Here is a 22,773-nt window from a genome sequence, read left to right on the forward strand (position 1 = left end):
GTTGATACTTATTAATACCAAAGAGGCACACACAGCATGCCACCAGCTGCTTCATTCTCGGGGGGGGGGGTCATATGCAATGGGGGTTCATACCCCACTCCTGGTACCAAAGGAGATATGATTGTGTGTCAAGTTGACAAAGGGCAGGCTTGTGGTGCTAATTCTTGACTATATCTGGAATTAACTAAAGCCCAAGTGGCTGGGTTCAGCTCTGAGGGATTTTTCTTGATTGGTTTATTTCAAGTGGGGAGACCCACCTCAAATCTGGATCATTTTTGGTGGGAAGATCCACCTTTAATCTGGACCACACCTTCAGGTGGCGGGCTATATAAAGGATATGAAATCAGGAAGTGCTTGCTTTTTGCCTTTTTGCCCTCACTCTTGCTGGCAAGTTCATTCCTTCAATGGCATTAGCATCCACTTCATGATGCCAGCATCTGCTGGAGACCAGCTGAGACATCCAGCTTTGTGGACTGAAAAACAACTGGATTCTTGGGATTTTCCATTGGGAGAGAACCATTGTTGGTATAGTTGGACCACAACCTGTAAGCCAGTCTAATAAATCCTGTGTGTGTGTGTGTGTGTGTGTGTGTGTGTGTGTGTGTGTGTGTGCGCGTGTGCGCGTGCGCGTGCGTGTGCATGTGTGTGTTCATTCTATCAGTTCTGTGTCTCTAGCAAACCCACCAATACAGAGTACAAGAGAGACATTCCCACACCAACCCATTGTATACCCAGACATCCTGGTCCCCAGCCATGGGATGACAGTCAATTGAGGATACAGAACCTTCACGATGTTTTTTAAATTTCTTTTAATGTATAACAGTTACGCCTGAGTTACAGAGGCAGCGCTTACAAGCAGCAGGTAGTTAAAGCGAATACCAGTTTGTCTTCCTACTCTACTACTCCATATAGCTGAATAAATTATGGTGCGATTATATTTAGACACCCGCCCACACGCACACATCCCACTCACACCCCTCATGCACACACACTCACTTCGTATGGAGGAAAATGGCTGAAGCAACAGTGTTGCAGTTTTTAGAAAGAGGGAATGTTCTCCAGAAGTACCGGTATTTTTCCCAGTAGGAGGCTGCCCAAGTCAATGTAGACAGAAGCAACGTTAAATGCACAGGTGTCCAGAAGCATTTCAACATGGCAGCCCCAGTACCCCCATTTGGTCTTGGCTTGGTGCGTCTGCAGAAGGTGAGGATGTTTGTGTACCCTAAAAAGTGTCTGATAGGGAGAGATCTGTCCAGGAGCCTGGGGAGAATGCCAGCCTCAAAGAGGATCTACACAAAGTCTTCGTCATTGGCAACTGTGGAGTTGCTCAGCAAGGCCCAGCTCCACCTTCTAGAATATTCTATCAGTTCCACACAAAACAATACTGGACCCGGTGGAGCATGCCAATCCAAGCTCTGTCCGGGGCCACAGCCATCATCTTGCCGCAAAACTGCCCTTCTCTCTTGTCTCCCTAGCCAGCCTCTCCTCTTTCTTTTCTCCTCCTCTCTTGCTTCCCAATATCTGTTTCCCCTGCTCCTTCCTGGTCCCCGCAAAAGAAGGGCAAAGGTAAACTGAATGCAAGACAGGAGGACAGAAGCTTGGTCCTTACCACCATGACTTTCATCTTTATAGCAAGAGAAAGATACCGAATTGAGGGGACAATGACAAAAACAAAACAAAATAAAATCAAGGAACCCAAGAAAGGCTGGAATACATAATCCAAAACACAGGATGAGCAAATCCCTACAGATGGTCCCTGGCACTAGCACGACACACACCATGGGGGTTTCTTTCCTTCCCCCCCTTTTTTAAGTATATAGATTTATATATAAAAAGCCAATGTTCTATAAACAATAGCACAACACCACATTTCCAACTAACATACAAGGAGTTCAGAGGGGCCTCCACAGAACCGGTAGCCACTTGAGGTGACATGGAGGGCGCCCCTCTTATCTTGCTATTGACTCTATATACAGGGACGAGGGGTGTTTCTGGTCTGCCTGGCTAATTGGAAGTCAGGTCTCCTAGGCTGTGCTCAACCCCAAAGGGAAGGAGGCCTGGTGCCTCTCATCAAACTGACATCACCTCTCTAGTGAAGCTACAAGCTGCCCAAAGCAAGGCTGAGTTTTACAGACCCAGGTGGACAGATACACAAAAGCATGAGATGCTGGGGAAATCTGTTGGGGGTCAGAGGCCCCTCAGAACCCAAGTCCAGTTTTATACCAAGATGGCAGCTTGGGGAACATTCAGAGGTGTTGGATGGAATGGGAAGTCATTTTGTTTTCTCCCAAGCAGGTCTTGGTTGCATTTACCATAGTGAGTAGGTCATTGTGATTGGTCCAAGCAATGGAATGTTGTTCCCTGGGCTGGGGCTGGGCCCTGTAGATGTCACCTGCTTGAAGTTCCTGATCCTGAAGTGTACTGGGTGGAAGGAGATTCAGATGCATCCAGAGCCAGGCCTCCAGGGAGTGAGGAATGTGGAGGAGACAGGGGTGCTTGCTGTGAGAACTACAAACTGGGTTTCCAAGGGGTGATGTGGCTTTCCTCTTGTCCAGACCTTGAAGAGCCCAGAAGTCTTCTCTCTTGAAACCTGGACTGAGCTGACGAGCCCCATCTGTCTGGTGCTTGTTACTACCAGAGAGTCCATTTGTCCCCAGTTATTGATAGGCGTCTCTAAACCACAGATACAAGCCACCCGAGTCATGGCCCAGGTCAGGCTTCAGATGATGGGTCATGTGTTCATGGAGATAAGTGTCCCAGAGTCCTGCCAGTCCAGCTCTCCAGGCAGAAGGAATCAGTTGGGGCTCCTGAGCAGCAGCCTCTTTCTAGGAATGTCTTGCTGGCTGAGGGCAGGAGGCACGGATCAGGTCAGCAGGCGGCCTCATGTGTACAGGTGGGGACAAGCACTCAGGCCCAGTGCCCATGGGGTTGGTGCCATGGCATCACAGCACTTGATGAAGGTAGTCCGAGTGTAGATTATATCGAGGGAGAGGGTAAAGATGGGTACAATTTTGATAAATAGAGGGTGATGAAGAGCTCCAGAAAGGAGAATTGGGGGGGGGGTCTGAGCAATCCATTCCCCCTAAAGACCCAGCTCTAAAAGAGGTGGAGTGCAAGGAAGCCCCTAGAGTGCTTAAGGAAGGTGCCATGTCCCCTTTGCTGGGACTTTTGGCATCTTCCTGTGCCCAGGGGTGGTGGTGTCTTAAAAACAGTGCCACGGGTGCACTGTGTCTGGTGAGGCCACAAAAGCCTCCTGACTGAGAGCAGCCAACACTGAAAAATGCCGCTCTGGAAAAGGACAAGGACATGGCCTTCCACTGAGATGCCAAGGAAACTGGAGCATCTTCTCCAGGGGTGAGGACCAGCAGTCTTGCCTGGTCCCAGAAGGCTGTCTGCATCCAGTGGCATCATGCTGCATCTTCCATGCTGGGAGAAGGAGGCCCCTTGTCAGAGTACCAGCATGTATGAGGCAGGTTCCCATTGCCAGCAAGATGGTGTGCAGAGCTCCAGTGTTATGAACGTGAAGGCTGAATGCCCTCAGACCCTCTGAGCCTGCCTTGTGCCTCTTGTCACCTCAAGGCATTCCCCTCTCCCACCAGCTGGGGAGACTGACAGGTTCCGTGGGCTCCCTAGGTCCTGATGCAGTGGGCAAGCCTCTATAGACTGTGGCCTAGGAGTCCTGCACCTTCTGATGCTGGCCCCGGGGCCTGCCATTCTGGGATAGCCCACGGCCGACAATCTCTGCCTCTATCTGCCCTGTCCCTGGTAGAATCTCTTCCTGGTCTCTCGATGCCCAGCAGAGGTGTGTAGGGACAATCCCAAAGTCCTCTGGATTCCTGGGTAAAGCTGAGATGCCGTCTGCTTTCTTCCCTGGGAACACCCTAGGGCCTCATCTCAGTGTCCAGTGAAAGGAGGTGCAGTTCTGATGCCAAGCAGGAGGCCCACCCCTGTGAACTCCACCTTGCCCCCATGGTCAGGGCACCCAGGACTCAGAGGTCAAGGACTCCAGGGCCTTGTCTTTGGCCCCATTTTCCTCTGATGATAGGTGCTCAGTTCGGGTTGACCCTCAGTCTCTGTGCTGAGACAGGACCAAGGCCATGACACTGAAAAATGGATGTGGGCTGGAGATCATTGCAGGATGGCTAGGAGCCCCTCTGGAGATGGGGGAGGGGCAGACATAAGGGGCCACTCTGGGTCACTAACCATGGGTAAATGACACACTGGTTGTCTGTCTCCAGAGGGCCATCTGTGGGAAGGAAAGGGGTTCCTTTCCTGACCTCCTTTAGCCCCAGGGGGATGAGGGGACTGAGGTGAGGAGGCTCAGGGGTTGGGAAGAGCTAGGCTGGGCCATTGGCTGGGGCAAGTCGCCCCAGGGGCCCTAGTAGGCCTGGCCCGTTTCCACAGGGAGAAGTCCCAGCACCGCGGAGTGTTCCCCAAGCTTCATGCGGCGCTGTGTGGACAGGCTCACGTTTTTGGCCAGGTAATCAACAGCAGCTGGAAAGAGAGAGAAGCTTCTAGAAATTGAGGTTCTTTCCATGTATTCTGCCATTAAACCTTCACCCTTCAATCCATCTGTATGTACATCCACCCACCATCCATCCTTCCTTCCAACCACCTATCCTTCTGTCCATCCATCCATCCATCCATCCATCCATCCATCCATCCATCCATCCATCCATTTTCTGTCTGTCTGTCTGGTTACACATCAATTTTAATATCCACCCATTTTCCATTCACCCATTATTCTGTCCACTCATCCACACATATATTCTTCCATCTATCCATCTGCCAGTCTATCCTTCTGTCCTTCCATCCATACTATTCATCTACCCATTCTTCTGTTCATTCTTCCTCCTGTCCATTTGTCCATCTTTCCCTTATCCTCTGCTGGCTAGCTTCTATTGCCAACTTGACACAGCCTGGAATTACCTGAGAAGTGAGTACCACTTGAAGAATTGTCTAGATCAGGTTGGCTTGTGGGCATGTCTGTGGGGAACTGTCTGGATTGCTAATTGATTATTGATCAACCCATTCCATTATGGGTGACACCATTCCCTGGGCCAGGGGCCTTAAGCTATATAAGAATGAAGAAAGCTAGCCAAAGGCAAGTAAGTAGGTGATATGGGTGTATGTGTCTCTCTCTGCTCGTGACTGTACGTATGATGTGACCGGCTTCAAGCTCCTGCCTTAACTTCCCTGTTATCCTGGATTATTACATGTTATTGTAAGCAAAATGAACCCTCCCTTCCCTAAGTTGCTTTTGATCAGGGGTATTTGCCACAGCAGCATAAATCCCCTCCACCCTTCCTCCATCCCTTCTTCCTTCATTTATTTCTTCATGAATCTCATTTTCTCACCTCCTTTCCAGCCACTCTGCAGATATTTACTCAATGTTTATTTTTTCCCCCCAGCTCTTTTGTTGGCTCTTTGGGCAGTACAGGCACACATCCCAGTATTCAATGGAGAATTAAGATCCTTTCCCACAAGCCCTCTGGATATCCAGGCCACGGGGAGGCTAGTGAACCCTGCTGAATGAGTCCAGATGGCACTGAGGACGAAGGTTCTCTACCTGTCCTGGACCCTGAGTGTGACTCATGCACGAGGTCCAGCAGGGCTTGTGCAAGAGCCAAAGTAGATTTGCAAGTGAGCCAAGGGGGCCATCAGGAGGAAGAGTGGGGCTGAGGCCCGCAGCCCATCAGCTCCAGCAAAGACAGGCTAGCATTGGTGGGAATGAGGTGTGGACATGAGCAGTGATAGTGGCAGGATGCTGCCTTGTGGCCACACCTTCCAGGGTGCAGGATGCTGCCTTGTGGAAATGGAGTATCCTCACAAGGTAAATGCTGAGCATAGCATGAATGTTCATACAGAACAATGCCTACCCGTGCCCATTTGGGACACACACACACACACACACACACACACACACACACACACACACCAAGCAAGCACACACATCTGTGTGAGCCATGTGCACCTTGTGAGCAGATGCACAAATGGGAACACCCGTGCACACACAGGTCCTGTGAACATGAGGGCTCACCTGAGGGAGACACAGGTGTCTGTCACATGCAACTGCTGGCCCGCCAGCATGCAGGTCTGTCCTGATGGAAGCTCTAGCAGAAATCTGTCCCAACCAAGGCACTAGACAGGCATGTGGCCACACCTCCCAGGGTGCAGGATGCTGCCTTATGGCCACACCTCCCTGGGTGCAGGATGCTGCCTCCTAGGCAGGGCCTCGTGACTGTAGCCAGTGCACCCCTAGAGGACTCCCATGACACGGAGGGCTTAGGAGAAGATAGAAAGCTATGCCTGAAGAGTCACAGAGCTTCCTCTGTCACCTGCCTTCCAGGGCTCCCTGTAGACAGCATCTGTGATTCCCCGAGCTTGGCGCCTTCTGCATAAAGCAGGGTGGGTGCAGGGAGAGCTGAAAGAGTGACACAGCCTGATGGTCAAGCCAGGGACCCCAGAACTGTGTCACATGGGGGTTCACATAACGAATTTAAATTCTGTGGCTGTTCACCTGGAGTGTGATCTGGGGCACACCACCTCAGCCTCAGTTTTCTTGTTTGTATTGTGGGATAGAACATCTGGACCAAAGAACTGTAGGGAAAGTTAGCAGACCCCACACACATAGTCTCTGAGGGTAGAGTGTGGCACTTGTGAGCTCAGGCCCAGAACAGATGTGACCTTTAAGGTGGTATGGAGGAAGGGGTGGCCAAGGGTGGCCACATTCCTGGTCCCATGATTTTGAGCAAATTGTCTTCCCTTTTAGGTCTATTTATCCATCTGCAAAGTGTTCTTAAACACACTGTCACAGAGGGCTCAGGACAAGGCTCCCAGATCCTAAAGGCTATGCAAATGTCCAGGGGTCTCTTTGGATCTTGTCTGTGCCTCAGCTAGTCAGGTTCAAGGTGGGTAAATGGAGGAACGTCCTGTAATGAGTTCCTAGGCTTGAGGGTCTGTGACATCACTCACTCAGTCCCAGGCCCCCAGCTTGGGGAGCAGAGGCAGCTGTGGGGAGTGTGGGGTTCCCAGCAATATAGCTTTGGGAAGACCCCAGAGCGCTGAGCACTCTGTCACTTCTCCTTGGGTTCCTGCGTGCATGGACCAGTAAGCCACCTCTTAAAAGGGTGACAGGCACAGAAGGGGCAGAACCAGAAGCTGCAGACAGCTAGCCCTGTGCCGTTCTGCTCCCAGCCCTGCACTCAGGGTGCTTTTTTGTCTCATTCCAGCTCTGCAAGCCAAGTAGTGTGACTCTCTCTTTTCCTGGTTTGACAGAAGGTACAGCCAAGGTCCTCGGGGACTGTAATTAAAATTAGCTGCTTCCTCTTATGCTTTCAAACTCCGGCAGCCTGGGCCTCACCAGCAGCCCCTGGAAATAATCCTGGGGTATGAGCATCATGGCAATGGCCCCCAGTGTGCACGTGGCCCCCGGTGTGTATGTGGCCCCCGGTGTGCATGTGGCCCCCAGTGTGCATGTGGCCCTCAAGACTGAGGCATTTTGCCCCCCATGCTCACATTGTCCCGTTTCCACTCAGGCAATGTCATGGACTTACCAAGGGCACACATCACCTCAGATGACCTTTCTTTGGTCACAGAAGGCAGTGGCCTGCCTTGCCTCAGTCTATGCCATGCTGGGCTCTAACACTGCCTCGTTAGTTATTCCTGTGGTGGGCTATGGAGTCTGTCACTGAGCAACGATAACAGCAAAGGTTGGCACTTACTGTGTACTAGGGGAACATGAGTTCTGTGCCTTAGGCAGGACAGTTCCCCCTTCATAAATGTGGAAACTGAGGCACAGTACAGTTGCCAGTTCAGAGTTACACTTCACATCTTGCCTGAAGGAGCTTAAGTTGACACCCGTGGAGCAGGGGAGATGGCTCAATGGCCAAACTGTGCAAACATGAAAATCAGATCCCTAGAGCCCATGCAGAAAAGCCAGACATGGTGGTGTCTGTACCCCAGGGCTTGGGGGACAGGTGGCTGCATCTCTGGGGCTTGATGGACAGCTTGCCTGGTGGCCTGCTTGGTAAACTCCAGGCCAGTGGGAGATGCTGTCTCAAAAAACAAAATGGACAGTGTCTGAGAATGATACCAGAGCCTGACCTCTGACCTCCATGTGCACAATTGCACACACATAAGCATACACACACACACACACACACACACACACACACACACACACACACCTAGAGGAAAAATAAAGAATTGTTTCTCTGGCACCTCTACCCACTCTGTGCCTCATTCCTGGTTACCCTCCCCTAGCACACAGTAGGAGCTTTCCCAGGCTCCTTGGGGTAGGCAAGGAAGCAGCCAGAGGTCAAACTTTCCTGCCAACCCTGACAACTTCCAGAGCACTCCGGGGGGCCAACTGTAGGGCTTTCGTGCCTCTTCCTAGGGTAGAGCCAAGGGGAGAAGACAGGGAGGTGACATTCCTCATTAGGGACTCTGTCAACAGCCCTCGATGTCCCTCTGTCCCTCCGTGTTTCCCTTCTCCTGCCACACACCCCGCCTGGGCTCTGAACATCTCCAATTACATTAATCAGGAGTTGGCAGGAGATGGGCCAGCAATGCCAACCCGTAAACAAATCTCAGCCATCAATGCCTCGTCAGCGAGCGGCCCCAGAGGAGGACCCTTCTAGACACAAATTCTTATTAGAGTTGTCAGATCTATTAAAATTCTTTTCACACTCCTGCGTTCTATCAGCCCCATCATTAGTATGGCCCTGGCCTCTGGGAACACTGGGGCCATATTAATCTACCACGTGCCCCATCCCTGGCCTCCTGCCCCCACCCACTCCAGGGACAGTGAGAGATGGGCAGATGGATGGACATGGCCAGAGCTGGAAAAGAAGGTGTGAAGGTGTCCCTGGGAAGGTGAGCAGCCCTAGGAGATGGGGGAGGGTTCTGCTGCACAGGAGTTGGGTCATACACACATTCCAAAGACACCTGAAAAGTGTTGCTTGAGGGCCAGGATGCAGGCGTGGCTACCTTGCCCATCAATACCTCAGGCAAGTAACTTCTCCAGATGCCATTTCTGTAGCGTGCAGTGAGGATAACCACGTATACAGCTCCGTGTGGCAGTGTAGTTAGGATGTCAACTCTGTAGTAGATGCTCAACTAACGAGCATTCTCCTCCCTTCCGGCACATGCGGTTAGCATAGCTAGGCCTTGGCTCTCTGCATTTGCTCAGTGGCACTCACATACATGAGTCTGCACCTGGAAGAGCGTGCACCAATCAATACCAAGCATCTTGCACAAGACTGGCTCACCTGTGATTTGAGGTTAGAAAGCTGAGTCACAATGCTCCTGCTGTGGGACCCTGGGACACTACTCTACCTCTCTGAGCCTGGCCAAGCTGAGGACTAGGAACTGAAAGCTATGTGAATAGGCACACATTTCACACAGTGCTGCCAGGCTAAACTCAAGCATGGGGGACAAGAGGCAGCAGATGGCAGGTGGGTCAGGACCAATATAAGGATGTGCAGGATGTGTGACTTTCTAAGCTTATCAGGGAACCTGGCCACCATGTGCTCAGGGGTGTCGGCAGGTGGTTAATGGGAATATGACATGCCCTTGGGCTGCTCCAGAATGTCAGCAGAAGAGGAGCCGGCATGACAGGAAACCTCTGAGACAATGTGTCTGGTCCCTGGTCCCATCCTGCAGGTGGGAAAGCAGAGGCTGGATGTGTGTCTTGTCTTGGGTCACACGGTGGTGGAGGAGCCTCAGTGAGTGGGGTCTATGTGGGGCTGGAGAAGATGGCCCCAGAGGAGCCCCGAGTTCTCCCTGCAGCGACAGAGGAGCAGGGGAAAGAGGGGAGGGGCAAGGAAGGAGAGGAAGGGCAACTGCCTCTCCTTTCTGGCCTCCTGGGCCTCTTCTCTTTTGATCCCCCTCCCTACCACCCCCATGCTGACTTTGGGGTTAATTTTATTTCCGAATTGGGCAGGCGCCCTGGAGCAGGGCAGGGGCTCCAGGCTCCGGGTGTGACTAACGCCTGCCCGGGGCCAGCCACGCTGCTGCTTTCTGCTCTCAAATGTTTTATCAAGAGCATGTGTGTCCCGTGTTGGGCTGGGAACATGCACTAGGTCAGGAGGTCAGCCAGGGACCCACTGGAAAGGCTCTGTGCACATGGGTGTGTCCTGCTCACAGATGGTTGTGTAGAGAGAGCTGTTTCCCATGCATGCATTCACACTCACGGTCCTGCATATCCATAGTCACACATAATTGCATACACAATCATGCCCAGACACAGCATATGAACATACAAGGCACACACATCACAACCGTGCAAGCAACCAAGCATGCATAATCATAGACACCTTTAAGCACATGCACACACCAAAATACACATGTACCACAACCACACTTATCTGCATTCTCATTGTACACAAAGGGCACACACACATATATTGACACACTAGCCTATAAGAACTCACCTATGAAAACTAAAATGTGTGCATATTGCCACCACATATTGTCATATGTATGCATGCCTATGTGTGCTCATACATGCAAAGCCATATATACATACCAGTGTGTACACAGAATGGTCACTTGTATGTACTTGCATGTAGTTATAGGTAAATATACACACATATGTCCATCACATATTTACACACATATAGTCAACTCATTTATCTGCAAATATATGGACACTTAGCAACTGCTGAATTATTCAAACCCCATCACTTGTACACACTATGTGCATAGACACTTGACTGTAATATACCTGTGATGCATGCACATATGCACATGGGAGGTAGAGGCCCACACAGCTGGCCCTCATTTAACCATGGAGGCCAAGGCCATGCGGTTGGAATGGGCTGGGGGCCTCAGGAAGCAGAGGTCAGTGTGGCAGGCCCAGGCAGCAGCTGGAGGAGAGGATGCCCTCGGGCTGGGGGCCTCACTCTCTCCACACGCCCTCCTGATTAGTTTGACACCAGCAGGTGAGGCCTTCGCTGGGAGGTGGCAGGAGGGCAGCCTTGTGACCTTTGGCTCCCCTATCCTGTCTGGGCCTGCCCTGCTGCGGGCCTCATCAGGTGGTGGCCAGAGATTGTGGCCAAACCCATCTTGCCCAGCTGTTGGCCTGAGGGTCTGCCGTCCCTACATCAAGGCAAGATGCCAAAGGGACAACGGCTGGAGTGGGTATGTGAAACTCTGGAGTCTGAGAAGCGGGGTCACGCAGAAGACAGGGCTCTACACACATCCGTCCCTCATGCATAGGGGAAAAGGGAGCAGACCCCCACTGTACTGTCCCTCTTCATGCCACTGCCCACACGTGGCTAGCTGTCCTGCACTTGACCTGGACCTAGTGCAATGGGGAGCAGACTCACAGATGTTTTGTGCCATTCAAATTTTATAAGCTGATCTTCAGTTTGTTTCCCAGTTGAAAATCTTACCAATCTATTTAGAAGGACTTGGGGTGCAGTACTGTGTCCCCAATAGCACACTCATGAACTTTAAGTGTTGATGAAGGACAGCAAACTCAAGTCCCATCTGGGCTACATAGTGAGTTCAGGCCAGTGTGGACATCTTACTGAGACCTTGTCTCAAAGTAAGAAGAAAATAGAGGCCTGAGGATGTAGCTCTGTGGTAGTGCTCTTCTCTAGCTTGGGCAAGGTCTTGGGTTCGATCCCCAGTACCACCAAAGAATAGCAACACAAGCCACTGGGTTTTAAAAACAGAGTCTGAACAAAAGAATATAAACTGCTTCCTGGGTAATCATGTGTGGACTGTGTGAAGCAGTGACCTACTCGGAGTATATTGGGTTAAATAAAATGCTAATAAAAATTATTCTGCTCCTTTCTTCTTACACTTCAAAGTTTGGCCTTTAGAAAACACAGGGGCATATGTGGCTTCCAGGACGGAAGCAGGAGTGAGTCACCAAGAGTTGAACCGGGTTAGATGGGCAGCTGAGAACATTTTAGGTCACCTCTGCTGCCTTTAGGGACCTCTGTTTTCCCACCTGTGAAAGGGACATCTGGGTCTGTGCAGTGATTCAAAGGGTAAAAACACATCCTTGAGTTTGAGTCCCAGAACCCATGGAGAGGTGGAGAGAAGCAATCCCCAAAATTTGCCCCCTGATCTCCACTTAGGTGCAAGTCCATGCCTCCACTCACATACATTACACACACACACACACACACACACACACACACACACACACACACGCACACACACACACACACACACACACCACAATTTGAAAAATTGGTTTTGTTTTTGTTGTTATTTGTTTTTGAGACAGGGTTTCTTTGTGTAACAGTCCTGGCTGTCCTGGAACTTGCCTTGTAGACCAGTTTGGCCTTGAACTCACAGAGATCCATCTGCCTCTGCTCACCAAGTGCTGGGATTAAAGAAGTGTGCCACCACCACCTGGCTTATTTTAAATTTTAAAAGAGGGTCTGAGAGATGGCTCAGTGGTTAAGAGCACTGGCTGCTCTTGCTAGGACCTGAGCTCAGTTCCCAGCACCCATAGAGTGGCTTACAAATATCTGTAACTCCAGTTCCAGGGGATCAGACGCCCTCTTCTGGTCACTGTAGCACTGGATGTACACGGTACACAGTCAGGCAGGCAAAACACTCATACACATAAAGCAATAAGATAATTTTAAAATTTTTCAAAGGAAGAGACACCCTCCACCCTGGCCACCACCTTGCCCAGGAATAAGCCAGCCCACTGGAGATGGACAACGAGGGGAGACTCACTTTGGCCATACTGGCCATACTGGTAGCCAGCCACAGGGTCCACACTATAGCCAGTGGTGCTGTAGGTGGGTGGGCAGTAAGACTGGGACGTGGGCAAGCTGTCTCCTGGCTTGATGGAGTCGGCCCGCTGGCTGCAGCTGGCAGAGATGGAGGAAGCAGAGTCCAGGCCTCCGTGCAGCGGAGAGATGGAGAAGTCTGCCTGCGGCTGTGGAGGCACCGCACTCGGGTTGCTGAGGATGCTCATCACCTGTGGGAGAGACAGGCAGTGCCAGAGGCTGGACCCCAGGGCACCGTCACAAAGGGACCATGCCTGGAGGCCCCAGGCAGGCCCCGGGCAGACCTCAGCAGTGTCACAGCCTTATGCAGGAAATGGATGCTGGTCTCCAGTGTTTCCCCTGCCCAAATGTGGGCCCAAAAGGCTGTTCCCAATCAAGAGCTCCAGGAGCAAGGCAGGCCCCTTGTCACTTCTCTGTCCATTATGGCCTAGTTTGAGGGGTTACCCTATGCCTTCTGCTGAATGAATGAATGAATGGTTGCATGCACAAGCAAATTCACTAACTAAATAAGGGGTATCCTGAATCTATTGGCTGAATGAGTGAGTGAATGATGGATGGGTGAGTGCATGGATTAATGAATGTGCTTACTTGACAAAAGGCACCCTGGGCCTGTCAGCTGAATGACTGAATAAATGCTAGTACATTAACTAGGCACCCTGAACTTACCAGCTTATCAATGAATGCATGAATGAACCAGTGGATGCATGCATGAATAAATGAACTAACTTCACAAAGGGCATGAGTGAAGAAATGAATGAATGCATCAATGAATGGGTGTATACATATATGAACTAACAAATGCACTCATTACACAGGGTTCGTCTACCCACCAGATGAATGAATGAATCAATGAGGAAGTGAATGGACACTAACTAGATAAAGGGCACTCTAGATGTTTGATGGATGGACAGACTGACTGACTGCACACATGCACAAGAGATAAATTTACTAACTAGATAAAAGGCGCCACGGGGCTATCAGCTGAAGGGGTGAATGAATGAACGGATCTGTGCATGAATTGATGTGTGCATTCCCAAGTGTCCTAACTAGATGATGGTGACTCTCTCACCAGTCGGGGGGCTTTTCCCCCATTAATTAGATGACTGGGCCACCTCCATAGGACTGGGATGCCCTTCGTCACACACACTGAAGCAAGGCTGATCTTCCTGGGTTCACGACTCTCACACTGTTGTGCTAAGTTAGATGGTACCATTCTCGACCTCTGTGGACTTTGGGCTCCTGCCTCTATGACACTAAAGCACAGTCTGTGCTTTCAATATTTTATTAACTTACTTGTAAGTATATGTGTTTTTGTGTGTGTGTGGGGGGGTGCATATCATAGCATGTATGTGGAGATCAGAAAACAACCCAAGAGAACCAGTTCTCTCCTTCCACCAAGTGGGTCATGGGGATCGAACTCAGGTCATCGGGCTTGGCAGACAGTGCCTTTTACCCACTGACACATCTCACCAGCATGCTTGATGTCTCTGGCCTTCACTCATGACCCTGCTTGGCCTGGCTCAGCAGTAGAACCCCCAGACTGAACTCTAGGAACTGAGCCTGAAGAGTGGATGTTGGGGTACTTGGGTGCTCACTCAGTCATTCAATAGGTATTGGTAACAAGTCTAGCCTCATGTCCCAGGCTGAAGGCCATGGAACATCAGAGCAGAGAGTCCTAGCCCCTGCCCACTGAAGCAGGAGAGTGGAAGCAAAGGGTCCAGGCAATGAGCAAAGACTCTCAAAGCATAGTGCATTGAGGGGTTTATAGAGACACCTTTGGCTATGAGAGCCATGGAGGGCACCCAGACTGCTCAGAGGTCCAAAGAAACTTCTGGAGAAGGTGGGACCTGGCATGGAGCATTCCAGGGACAGTAGGGACAGGTGATACAGGTGGATGATGCTAAAGAATGAGAGGGCACGGTGATCCAGAGGGGTCAAATGTGGAGGTAAGCAAAGCCTCACAGACCTGTCTGGTGACCTCCTGGGGGATGCCACCCTATAGGAAAGAGGCCCTGGGCCAGGAGAACACAGCTGGGTTTGTTTGCCCAGCTCTGGGCAGAACATGAGGCAGCTCCTACTGACCCTGAAACTGTACTGTGACCTCTTCACCTGTCTCTAGGGATAAGACTAGCCGCCAGCACAAGAAAAGGTGAAGGCAGACCCTTCTGAGGACATCTGTCTCCCCAGTGACTTGTCCTGCACAGGATCTGAAGCAAGAGAACAGGTCAAGGGAAGACACATGGGTTCTTCAAGCCCTGGACAGAGGCAGAGCTCTCATACTTAACAGCTGTGTGACTGAGGGGGTGTGAACAGCTTGGAAATCCCATGACCCCTGAAGTCCCACGCAAAGGAATTGTGAGAGTGCCTGAGTCAGAGGGTGGCTGGGAGGATGCTGGGAGCTCTGGCTAGGACATGCTCTGCTTTGAGCCTGCCTAAGAGCTGGGGAAACGGGGTCCTGTTATCACAGGCCTCCTCAGTTGCCCCTCCCCTGCACACTTTTTCTTACTCATTCACCTACATGGCATCCCCAATCCAGAGCACTATGTATGGAGACACGTGGGGCAGAGCTAAGAACCCATTGCTCAGGCAAAACCAGGGAGGTCCACAGAGAACTATGCCTCCACCAGACCTCACAGCTGGTCAGGGAGTCAGCAGGCTAGGGCCTGGTTCATGGCCCAGATCACCTGCCACAGATTCCCAAAGATCGAGTTGACCCATCCAAGCCCTTTAGAGGGTATCACCCCAGGGTTATGTAGTCATCTGTTTCTTGATGAACCAATGGAAGAGGAGTGGAGCACCTCCTTCGGTGCCTGGACTTTGTGAAGTAGGTGTCTGACCTTACCAGAGCCAAAGGTAGGGGATGGTAGGTTGCCCACAGACTTTGCTGGTGGGATTTTTAGGCTGGATGGAACCCTGTTGACCCCTCCAAGATGGTGAAGATATTATGTGTCTTTGGGGAGGTGGGAAGGGGAGGTATGAGGCAGGGTGGGATGCACCCTGCAAAGCTCACAAACTGGTCCTGCCTCTGGCATCTCTGTCAGGGCAGGATCAAGAGCAGGGCACTGGGTTTTGGGGATGTGAAGACAGCCAAACCCTAAGCTGGGTCTGTGGTGTTCAGATCTTCAAGATGGGTTTCCCCAAGCCTGGGAAACCTGCTGTTAGGGGCAGTACAGGGACTCCATGGTGAACTCAGGACTCTAAAGCTGAATTGGTCCTGGGAGACTCCACTCTTCCCAGCTGTGTTTCTGTGTTGACTCCTAATCAAGACCCCACTTTCTCATCTAAATGATGACGCTGTCACTCATCTTGTCTCTCACAAACAACCTGCTACCCCTTATAGGAAGCCTGGGTCTCAAGAATAGACTCAGTGGCCCCTTGCTTTCTTTCAGAACATGCATCAGGGTGGGAGGATCCTGGAGGAGGTTGGGACCAAGCTTGACTCTAGTCTTGCCCTTTACCAAGATGGCCAGCTCAGAAGAGATGTGGGGAAAGTAGAAAGGGGAAGGATGGGTAGGGAGAGAAGGTGGTACTCCACAGACCCCATGCACATACATTCTCTGTGACACACCCACCCACACACATGGTGGCCAGACCTGACTGCATCGCTCAAGAACTATCAAGGGCCCCAGCAAGGGCTTCTTGTGACCACACCTTTCTCTGCTCATCCAGTTTCCCAGCCCCTTTGCGACCTTGCAATATTGTATTCTCTAAAGTAGACAACATTCATGCCCTCATTTATTATTCAACAAACGTGTCATGGAATGCTGCCGTGGGCACAACGTCTGTGCTCTCAACTGCTTTGGCTCCAGTGTGTGATGTGTGTGTCTGCCGCCTACAAGGAGCTCAGAGGGCTCACTGAATCCACACAGAGAGCTCTGATGATATTTATTGAGCATTTATTATGCACCTGACCCTAAGCCCATCACTAGGACATCCCGAAGAATAATCCCAACTCCCTCTTGGAGCTGCCAGTCTAACCAATAGGTAGACAGATAAAAAGCCTAATTATCTACTACTGGAACCACTGTGGACAAAACACTGAAGGGCATGGGGCGGCAGAGCAAGGGAGGCAGGGTGGGGGGAGGGGTGGGAGTTGGGTCAGGGAAGACCTGCCCAGAGTGTTGATAACCATCAGGCCCAGAAGAACTAGTCATTGCAAGATGTGCTCATCAGAGACTTTTCCACTGTAAGTGCAAAGGCCCCAGCGTGGGAGCACTCCCATTAGGCTTAAGAAACAGCTAGAAGGTCAACACTGAGGGGTTGGGGAGATGACCAGCAACTCTTGAAAATGACTCGTTTGCTACCCAGAACTTACATCGGGCAGCTCACAATGGCCTGTAACTATAGTTCCAGGGGATTTGATGCCCTCCTCTGGTCTCCTCAGGCACCTGCATATACATGTTGCTCATAGCCTCTCACACAGGCACATATGCACACTTATGTGTATATATGTACATGCCATTTTATAATGGAAAGTAATGAAGTCTGTCTTAAAAGTATTTTAAGCTGAGCATGATTCTAGATGCTCAGCACTTGAGTGGCAGAGATATATGAAGCTCCATGAGTTTGAGGCCAGCCTGGTCTTCGTAGTGAGTTCCAGACCAGCCACGGCTGCACAGTAAGGAGACCTGCAAGCTGTGAGACCCCCCACAGCCCTTTGTAGGAAGGGGTTTGTGTGGTGCCCAGTGGCTCCGAAGGCCTTGGACCCTGCCGGTTATCAGACAGCTCTGCCCAGGGAGCTTTTCCCATAATGGGATTTGCTCAATGGGATTTGGCCTGGAACATCAAATCAAATCCACATCTGGGGTAGGTGTGAATGGTGGCTCTGCGTCCCTGGAGGCCTGTGGATCAAACGGTTTCCATTTCATCTGCCTGGGAGCTGCTTCCCAGCAAACAGACAGGGCACAACCCATGGAGGTGAGGCTTCAGCCAGGGCACTGCAGCAGCTTCTCAAGCGAGGGGTTTTCTACCCCTAACCTGTAAGTGGGGAAACTGAGGCACCAGGGAGTGAAAGACCTGTTGGATTTCATAGAGTTGGTCAGTGGCCACTCCAGGGTGGGTCTGCGCCTGGGTCTCAGATCTCTCAGGTGTTGCTCCCACTATGCTTCCAGGTCTTCTCAACACTGATGGCATGGAGCCCTGGGGACCTCTACCAGAAGTCCCTCTGCCACAGAAGCAGGAAGCGTCTTGCCCACAGTGAGGCCTGGCGGAGGTCTGGGCCCCCGCACACTTTTGAACTTGAGGAAGTATTGGTCTGATGTGGTAATGTACACCCCCTCAGGAATGCTGAGGCCTCTCCCGGGTGGGGTTGGCTTTATCCCAGTGACCTTGCTTCCACTAATGTATTACTTCTTGGTAAGGTACCGTTACTAACTCAAAATCAATACTGACCTCCACATCTGTAAGGTTTTATCTGAAGGCAAATCTCGGGGCTGTCCGTCAGCCTGACTGACAGCCTTACCTTCCTCTCTCTTCCTTTCTTCCCCCTTCACTAACCCCCCCACCAACACTCCACCCCCACCCCCTTCCCCAAATCAGTCCCAGCCCAGACCTGGCTAAATCAATAAGGGGCCAGCCTCACCCACCCCCTTCCGCCCCTGGGGAGAGGCCTGCTGCTTTCAGGGGTGCCCCCCCTCCACAGTCTCTGCTCCGCAGCCCCTCCTCTGTGGATGCCCCAAACGCACTCCCCTGCTTTAAAAGGGGATGGTAGAATGTAATTAATTCCCTCCGTTCTTGAGCTGGCCTGAGGGCCTGGGACTGAAGAGCCCGAGCTTGGAGCTCTGCACCCTCTGTGATAACCCAACATGGCTTGGGGAGCGGAGCTGAAATTAGAGGTGTCATAGCTAAACCAGGGCTGTGTGGCAGGCTCTGGGTGGTGGGGAAAGGGAAGAGATGGGCCTGGGACTGAGAGGGTAATGGGAGGGTTACTGTTAGGTCAAAGCTGCAGGTTGGAGACTTCCTTCTCTGAGGCTATCCCCAAGAGCTATAGCACTTTTGCCAAGGGCCCTAGACCAGCTGAAGGCAGAAAATCCGGGGACCCTCCTGGAGCCTGGAAGGTGTTTGTGTTTTGAGCTAGTGTTTCACTGTAGCCCAGGCTGGCCTCAAACACTCAACTCTCCTGCCAGATCCAGTTTCATAAGTTCAAGGCTGCTCTGGAACTCCTTGTGTAGTAGTAGTAGTAGTAGTAGTAGTAGTAGTAGTAGTAGTAGTAGTAATAATAATAATAATAATAATAATAATAATAATAATAATAATCCTGAATCGCCTTGACAGGCAGAGCACTGGGATGACAAGTGGGCATTCCCACACCTGGCTTTGGGAACAGTTCCTTTAGTTCAGGTGCTCAAGACCAAGTCGCTGACCCCACTATGCCCCCACTCGGACCCTCACACCATCTCCCACCACCACCCCTGCTGCAAGTTCTTTAACCTAGGAGGCCTTTGTCTTCTCTCTGTGGTGGGGATAACACTGAAGATGCCTGGAGGGTTAGCGTGCAGAGGAAGACACAGTGAGGATGCTGAGGATGTGCCTGCATCCGGCCAGCCTGTCCTCCCTGCCTGCTGGATTCTGGCAAAACCTGGGTTGCAAGGGAGGAGCAAGGAGGGGCCCTGGGACCCCCTGAGATGGAAATGGACCTAAGAGGGTAGAAATGGGGGGCTCTTCTCCAGCCACCTGGGCGAATGTGTCCCTTGCACTCCGCCACCAAGCTTTCTCCAGAAGCCCTGGACAAAGCTACCTAGGAGTTGGCTGCAGTCTCCAAAAGGGAGCAGGCACAGGACACTTCAGCAAGCCACTCCCCCTCAGGCATGATGGTGCTCACCACTAGGGAGGTGGCTGGGAGGATTTGGAGCAGATCTCTGAGGTTTCCTAGTCTTGGGCTGCTGGGAAACTCACACTTCGTTATAGGCACATATAGCCACACAGATGGAGCAACCTTCTTCTGGTCCCCAAACAGTTTTTGCTCCTTTCCCATCAAGAACACCCTTTTATCTCTACACACACATTTTGGTAAAGGGTCAACCCATCCCCTCTCCCATCCTCAGACTGTGTTTGGTCATAAGGACTCTCTGACTTAGCACTCAAAAGACTGGTCCTCCAGCCTCGCGTGCAGCTCCATCCCTGGCTCGCCCTCTTGCTAACACACATCACTGTGACTTCTGAAAGTGGCCAGGCCAGAGTGGGCACATACAGGGACAGCCTGTTCCATCGCCAAGAATGGGAGGCAGGGTTTGTTGGAGCCACACAAAAATGTCTTGAAGGACCAGGGGGTAACACAGACTGGGATTAGCTGGGGATAGCCCTGGCTCCAGGCCCACTCCATCAGGGTGGACTGAGGAGGGAAGTGGAGTAGAACTATGGTCCAATCTCTGTTCCTTCCACTTAGCTGTTCACTGGTGTCATCTGCCTGCATACTGGGAATATTTTCAGTCTCCCCAGGTGACTCCAATAAGTACAAATGCCTACAAGTCTGCAGTTGCTACACAGGTAGCCCCAAAACATAGCCAGGGCCACTTAGACAAAGACATGGGGTGTACACAACACACACACACACATACACACACACACACACATGCATGTATATATATGCGCATATACAAACATGCACACACACATATATGCATACATACATGTTAGGCCACAAGTCATCCACAAACCCCACAGTGGCAAACTGACCCACACTTACTCCCATACACGACAGCTTCACACCTCAACATTCTCCAGCTCTCCTGTGCAGACCTATGCATCTATATCATTCTCCTCCAATCCCAACACAACACACACACACACACACACACACACACACACACACACACACACACACAAGCATTTCCCCCTGCTGGTCCCCTGCCTGTCTCCAGCTGGGATTAGTGCAAGCGAGAAATCCCCCACCCAGGCAGCCAGCTACCACTGCTCCCCTCTCCCGCCTCTCAATTCTCTGCTAAGAGGATCTATGCCCCCCCACCGCCCCCTGTGGACAGCAGTAATGGGCTTCGGGTGCTGACTCGGAACTTCCAAACAAGATTTCTCCCAGGTCTCCTGGGCCCCGCCCCTTCACCAGCAATTGCTGTGTAGGGCCTGCACCCCATCCCCCACTTCACATGGAAGTCCCCAGGCCTGCATCCCTCCAGCCTCCAGTGAAATTCTTCATTTGCTGAAGCACAGCCCCCGGTTCCCAGAGCCTGTACCTGTCAAACCCACCACCTACTCTGAGGCAGTTGCCCTACTTGGCAGAGAGGAAACTCAGGCTCAGGGGCTTCCTGGAGTCACCTAAGGGGGAAATAATAGTGAGGTCCTGAGCCCTGGCTTCAGTGCTGTGCTCTGGTCTGTCCCTGTGCTGAGGTATGCCCTACTAGACAGCTCAGCAGCTCAGTATGGTGTGTACTCCATGTGCATGGGCTGTGTACAGATCACATGTGTGCATGGGAGTGCAGAGTGCACATGACTGGTATGTATATGCAGGATTACTGTGTGTATGTATGTTTACATGGGATTATCATACAGAGGACTTTGTCTGCATATGGACATGAGTGTGAAAATTGTGTGTGTGAGGGCTATGTGAGCAGGTGCATGAGTATGGGAATACTGAGTGCGAGCAGGTGCATGAGTATGGGAATACTGAGTGCATGTTTGCATAGCTGTTAACTGTGTGTGTGTATATGCATGAGCATGAGGTGTACATGTGTGTGCACAAAGGACTATTGTATTCAGGATTGTGTGTGTACAGGGGAATATTATACATTCCTAGGAGAATCTTTTTGTGTCTGTGTACATTTGTGTAGACGGCACTATTTATCTCTGTGTACATGGATATATTGTTTGTGCACACATGTGAGTACACCTGTGAGTTTGGTGTATGTGTGCAAGGTAAAAGTTGCAGGTAAGGTCTCCTGGAGTGAAGAGGAAGAGGAAAGGCCCACTGAGAGCTAGCATCAGAAGGGATCCATGAGAGACTTTGGAAGGCCCTCTTGGAATCAGAAGTGGAGTGGAGAAGGCTCATCAGGGAGAGGCTGGAGCCTCACCTCACAGAGGCAGCCCTCACCTTTCCTGCAGCCCCATACTCTTCCCAGGCTCAGGCTGATACTGACCTCTGTGCTGCTGTGCACCCGCAGATCCCCGTGCACACAGACACCTCTTCAACATTTACACATTCTATTTTGGCCATCCACGACAGCCCAGGATGGGCAGGAGCTGCTTGGGGACAGACTGAGTGCCTGGCACACAGTAGCTGTCCAATAAACATTTGCTAAATGAACAAGTTTAGAAGGAAATCAAGGACTGGATCTTTTTTCTCTCTAGCCCAGGCCTGGCACATATCTGGCTTGCTTAAATGAAAATCAAAAAGGCCAGGTCTAGTGGCATGCTTAAGTCCCCCAATCCTGAAGATTCTCAAAGGACCCCTCCCCAGCTCACAGAGCCAGGGAAGCAGGACAGGAGTTGTGGACAGAATGACCTCTTGCATATATATGAACACACACACACACACACACACACACACACACACACACACACACACACATCGGTATTGTATTTGGCTGACAAAATGCCACTCTCCAGATATCTAGAAACATGGCGGAGGTTTTGGCCATCCCTCCCGGGCAGCTCCTTAGGCCGGCCAAGGTTGGAGGTGTCCATGTGGGGTGGGGGTGGGCAGGGGGGGTGAGATCTATGATAGCTGGATAAACACAGCCAGGGGATTAGAGCAACTCACTGCTCAGAGCAGTGGCGGAGGGGTTGGGAAGGAAGGGACCAGCCGATCGCTGGGAAAGATATGACTATTTAAAGATAATGATTGCATAAATTTAATTAACAGAGTTTCACGCGGCAAATGGCCGTTTTGTAATTAATGTAGCCGGCCTTACTAAGCATGAAAGGTCCCCTCCCTCTCCCGCTCCCCCGCCTCTGCTGCCCTAATGAAAGACAGAGAGCAAGTGACAGAAACAGTTTGTCAGCGGCTCCAGGTGTCAGGGGCCTAATTGGCCAAGCCGAGGGGGAGGAGGAGGCAGAGGGG

The 22,773-nt window shown here is 51.4% G+C and overlaps 1 protein-coding gene across 3 annotated transcripts in view; it reads right to left on the reverse strand.

The window, feature by feature from the left end:
- Nucleotides 1-792: 792 nt before the first annotated feature.
- Pax7 (paired box 7) overlaps nt 793-22,773 on the reverse strand; it is a 97,139-nt gene continuing 75,158 nt past the window's right edge. For all 3 annotated transcript variants that reach the window (XM_036179404.1, XM_036179405.1, XM_036179403.1), the window contains exons 8-9: nt 12,709-12,955; nt 793-4,494 (exon numbers count right to left, since the gene is read on the reverse strand). In XM_036179404.1, the coding sequence (XP_036035297.1) occupies nt 4,379-4,494; nt 12,709-12,955 (363 nt within the window). In that variant the 3' untranslated portion in view covers nt 793-4,378. The remainder of the gene's footprint in view (nt 4,495-12,708; nt 12,956-22,773) is intronic.

Source organism: Onychomys torridus, chromosome 2 (genome assembly GCF_903995425.1).
Source record: "Onychomys torridus chromosome 2, mOncTor1.1, whole genome shotgun sequence".
NCBI classification, from domain to species: domain Eukaryota; kingdom Metazoa; phylum Chordata; class Mammalia; order Rodentia; family Cricetidae; genus Onychomys; species Onychomys torridus.